The sequence below is a fragment of the Colobus angolensis genome, unplaced genomic scaffold (assembly GCF_000951035.1).
Source record: "Colobus angolensis palliatus isolate OR3802 unplaced genomic scaffold, Cang.pa_1.0 Scaffold333, whole genome shotgun sequence".
Classification (NCBI taxonomy): Eukaryota; Metazoa; Chordata; class Mammalia; order Primates; family Cercopithecidae; genus Colobus; species Colobus angolensis.
This window is the reverse complement of record NW_012116633.1, coordinates 956421-961736: the sequence shown is the minus strand read 5'-3', so window position 1 is coordinate 961736 and position 5316 is coordinate 956421. Positions and strand designations below refer to the sequence as shown.

Sequence of the window (5316 nt, the reverse complement as noted above, 5' to 3'; positions counted from 1 at the left end):
GTCCATTTCTTTCTTTTTTCTTTTTTTTTTTTTTTATGAGATGGAGTTTCACTCTTGTTGCCCAGGCTGGAGTGCAGTGGCATGATTTTGGCTCATGGCAACATCTGCCTCCTGGATTAAAATGATTCTCCTGCCTTGGCCTCCTGAGTGGCTGGGATCAGGGATGTGCCACCATGTACGGCTAATTTTGTATTTTTAGTAAAGATGGGTTTCACATGTTGGGCAGGCTAGTCTCAAATTCCTGACCTCAGGTGCTCTGCCCACCTCAGCCTCCCAAAGTTCTGGGATTACATGCATGAGCCACGTCACCCATTTCTAAATCAAGTAATTAATTTTTCTTGTCTAGCTCTAGGAGTTGTTTATATATTCTCAATATTAAGTCTTATCACATGTGATTTTCAAATATTGTCACCCATTTCTTGGGTGACACTGTCACTCTATTAAATGTTTTATTTGATTGCAGAAATTTTGAAGTTTAGCCCAGTTAAATTGTTCTTTTCTTCTCTTTGTTGCTCAAGCATTTAATGGCATATCTAAGAAAATGGTGCCAAGACCAATGTCATGTCTTTCCACTGTATTTTTTTTTAGTTCAAGTATTTTGTTTAAAATATTTTTTGTATATGATGCAATTAAAGCATCCAACTTCATTGTTTCAATGTAGATATCCAGTTTTCAACATTATCTGTTGAAGGGATTATATTTTCTCCATTGTCTGCTCATGACAACCTTGAGGCAGATTATTTGGTCATACACAGAAGAGTTCAATTGCTGGGCTGCCTGTTTTGTTCTATCATGTCTTTATCTGTCTTTGTGTGAGTAGCACATAGTTATTGTTGTTGCAGCTTTTTATTATGATTTGAAATTATGAAGTATAATGTCTCTGTGTTTTTCATGTGTGTTTCTCTAGATACAGTTCATAATCAAATTTTAAAATTTTAAACAATATTCCAGGAATAAATATATTTTTGGAATTTTGATACAGATTATATTAAATTAATTCACCACTTCGGGTCATATTGACATATTAACAAATTAAGTTGTCACTTAAATACGTTGACCCTTGAGCAAAAATATTAAATTAAATTAAATTATTTGACCCTGTGCAAGAATACAGTGAAGAGTATGTTTATTTCCATACATTTTTGATTTGCCAGTATTACTTTTTTCTTTTTAGTTTTTTTCAGTTTTGGCTAGAAAACATACACTGTATGATTTTGCTCTTCTTAAAGTTTTTTTTGACACAGGGTTTCTCACTCTGTTGCCCAGACTGTGGTGCAGTAGCATAATCTTGGCTCATTGTAGCCTGAACCACCTGGTTCAGGTAATCCTTTTACCTTGGCCTCCTGAGTGGCTGGCACTACAGACATACCCTACCATGCCCAGCTAATTTTTAATTATTTGTAGAAACAGGGTCTCACTGTGTTCCCAGGGCTGGTATCAAACTTCTTGCCCCAAGTGATCCTTCCACCTTGGCCTCTCAACGTGCTGGGATTACACCTGAGCCAGTGCACCCGGCTGATCTTTTGAAATTTACTAGGTCTTATGTGTTCTGACAGAATACACCAGGTGCAAATATGAATATTGTGTATCCAATTGCTTTTCATTGGAGAGTTCTGTGTACATGTCTGTTTAGCCTATTTGGTTTGTGATATGGTGTAGATGCCCTCCAAATCTCATGTAGAAATATAATCTCCATTGTTGGATGTGGGGCCTGATGAGAGCTGTTTGCACCATGGAGACAAATCCCTCATGAATGACTTGGCACCATCCCCTTGGTAGTCATAGAGTTCTCACTCTATTAATCCACATGAGAGCTGGTTGTTTAAAGGAACCTGGCACCTCCACCTCACACGTGCATCATCTTTCACCATGTGACATGTTTGGTTCTTTTTTGCCTTCCACTATAATTTTAAGCTTCCTCATATCCTCACCAGAAGCAGATGCTGGTATATACTTCTTGTACAGTCTACTGAACTGTGAACCAAAGAAATCTTTTTCTGTATCAGTTATCCAGTCTGAGGTTATTTTCTATAGCAATGCAAAATGAATTCATACACAATATAATGTTCTTCAGGTTTTCTATTTTTTTGATTATTTTAATTTTTTCTTTATTGAAATTGAGGTATTAATGTTTATAACTTTTGTTGCTATTTTATTTCTTGCTTCATTTCTGTCAATATTTGCTTTACATATTTTGAAGCCCTGATGTTATATATGCACATATATATAGACATAGTAGTTAGAGATTCCTAGCAAATGGACTCATTTTACCATTATATAATATCAATCTGTCTCATGCTAGTAATTGACTCATTTTCTTTTGTGTGTCTATAAATATTTTTTCTTTGTGCTACATTGGAGATTTTATAAAACCTCTTAATGTTATAACAGTGTATTTTAATCTGGTAAAAAAAAAAAAATGACTTCAGTTGCATAGAACAATTTGTCCTCATTATATCTATTATACTTCTTACTGATGTTGCAAATTATATCTTTGTATATTTTATGATTATTTTTATGCTTATATATTTCAAATTTTAAATACTGTTTTCTGCATGATCACAATAATGACACAGAATTTTACTTTTTTATATATGCATATGTTTTTCAGAAAGTTACATATTTTCATATGATTATATATTTTTTTCATCATATTATTTTAAGTGGAAAGACCTCTTTTCAGCATTTTATTTAGGGCACATGTAGTGTTTATATGCTTCTCCAGCATTTGTTTATTCTGGAATATCTTCATTGTTTATTTTGTAGTACATTTTTACTGGTTATATTATTCTCACCATGAAGATTTTTTTCAGCACTTGATCATTTTACACAGTTCTTTTCTGACCTGCAAGGTTTCTGTTGACAAATTCATTGGTTGTCTTGAAGAACTAGGCTTATAAATAATACCTCACTTTTACCTTGCAGCTCCCAAGATTATCTTATGTTTCAAACTTTGCTTAAATATGTGTTATGGATCTTTTTGTGTATATCCTAGTTTGTTTGTTTAGCTTCTTCATTTTTTTATATTACTTTTTTCCTACTTTTAAATTTTTTCAGTTATTCTTTTTTACCTCTACAATTGTTTATTTTTATTATTCCAAGCTTTTTGTTGATATTCTTATTTTTCTGATTTTATTTTGGTGTCTGGTTTTCCATTTTTCTCATTGAGCATAATATGGATTATCTTAAATTTTAAAAATTAATACATATATCTTTATTTTTATAGTTGCTTTTTCACAATTTTTGATTTTTTTGATTAGACTATGTTGCCCAAATATTTTGTATACATTGTAATCTTTGGTTGAGATTTAGACACTAACATAAAACTACCTTTCACGGTCTTTATAATACAGCTCTTTCCTGGCATAGCCTGAAACCAATTGTCTTGGACAAAGATTCTGGGAGTCTCACGACCATGTTCTCAGGATGTGTCTTGTCTGCAATTTTGTATTTATTTTTCAATAGAAAGACTTCTTCATATTTCCTCTTACTGGTCAGTAACTACTTTCTACGCCTATTGTCTGTCCATGGTACTGCAGTCTTTCTGCTGTTGTAACATTCACTTTTTATCTCAAAAGAATTAAATCTGTCATTAAAGACACCATGTTCTTCTGTTGGGGATGAGGAAGGGCTGTGTTGAGTAAATGTAGCAGACTTTTCTATCTATAAAGCTCTTGACATTGTGCTCACATGGTGCACACACTTTCTAAATTTCTAACAAAGGTATTTTGATTACTATGATTCTGTTACATTTATACATCTATGAAGGAATTATGGCCTGTGATGTTTTGATATGCCATTTTGCTAATGTACCATATATAATTTTATATATTCGATTTGTAAAGTGTATTTATCTGAGTCCAGTAAGTAGAGTAACTTGTGATTTTTATGTCTTTCAGTTATGTGTTCTCATTTCACCCAAGACCTTCAGCCACAGCAGGGCATAAAAGATTCACTCCAAAAAGCAATACCAAGAACATATGAAAAATGTGGAAATGAGAATTTACAATTTAAAAAATGCTGTACAAGTGTGAGTGAGTGTGAGGTGCACAAAGGAGGTTATAATGATATTAACCAATGTTTGTCAACTACCCAAAACAAAATATTTCAGACTCATAAATGTGTCAAAGACTTTGGTAAATTTTCAAATTCCAGTAAGCATAAGACAAGACATACTGGAAAGAATCATTTCAAATGTAAAAAATATGGCAAATCATTTTGCATGCTTTCACACCTAAATTAACATCAGGTAATTCATACTAGGGAGAAGTCTTACAAATGTGAAGAATGTGGCAAATCCTTTAACTGCTCCTCACACTGTACTACACATAAAAGAATTCATATTGGAGAGAAACCCTACAGATGTGAGGAATGTGGCAAAGCTTTTCGCTGGTCCTCAAACCTTAGTAGACATAAGAGAATTCATACTGGAGAGAAACCCTTCACATGTAAAGGATGTGGCAAAGCCTTTAGCCAGTCCTCAGCCCTTAAGAAATATAACCAAATTCATACCAGAGAGAAACGCTACACATGTGAAGAATGTAGCAAAGCCTTTAGGTGCTCCTCAACCCTCACTGACCACAAGAGAATTCATACTGGAGAGAGACCCTACACGTGTGAAGAATGTGGCAAAACATACGTCATACTGGAGAGAAACCCTACAAATGTGAATAAAGTGGCAAAGTCCACCCTCAGGCCTTATAATACATAAAATAATTTATACTGGAAAAAAAACACTACAAGTGTAGAGAATGTGGTCAGGCCTTTAACCAGTCCCAAACCTTAATTGAACATAAGAGAATTCATATTGGATGAAAATCTTATAAATGTAAGTAACAAAACCTTTGACTAACACTTAAACTTAATAAACCTAAGAGAATTTATTGAAAAAAGAATTTTTTTGAGATGGAGTCTCACTTTGTCACCCAGGCTGGAGTGCAGTGGCATGATCTCACCTCACTGCCATCTCTTCCTTCTGGGTTCAAGTGATTCTCCTGCCTCAGCCTCCTAAGTAGCTGGGATTACAGGCGCCCACCACCACACTGGCTGATTTTTTATTTTTAGTAGAGATGGGGTTTTGCCATGTTGGCTAGCCTGGTCTCGAACTCCTGACCTCAGGTGATCCATCTGCCTCAGCCTCCCAAAGCCTAAGAGAATTTATATTAGACCCTAGAAAGGTAAAAAATGTGACAAAACCTTTAAGCACACTCAGGCCTTACACAATATCTTATAATTCATTCTAGAGAGAAACCCTACAAAAGCAAAGAATGTGGTAAAGCTTTTAACTAGTCTTGAACTCTTATTATACATAAGATA

At 34.2% G+C, this 5316-nt stretch overlaps 1 protein-coding gene across 1 annotated transcript in view; it reads left to right on the top strand.

Annotated features, from left to right (window-relative positions):
* LOC105518953 (putative zinc finger protein 735) overlaps positions 1 to 4317 on the top strand; it is a 13085-nt gene extending 8768 nt beyond the window's left edge. Inside the window, exon 3 of the mRNA XM_011952120.1 lies at positions 3900 to 4317. Within this exon, the coding sequence (XP_011807510.1) occupies positions 3900 to 4243 (344 nt within the window). The 3' untranslated portion in view covers positions 4244 to 4317. The remainder of the gene's footprint in view (positions 1 to 3899) is intronic.
* Positions 4318 to 5316: the final 999 nt, after the last annotated feature.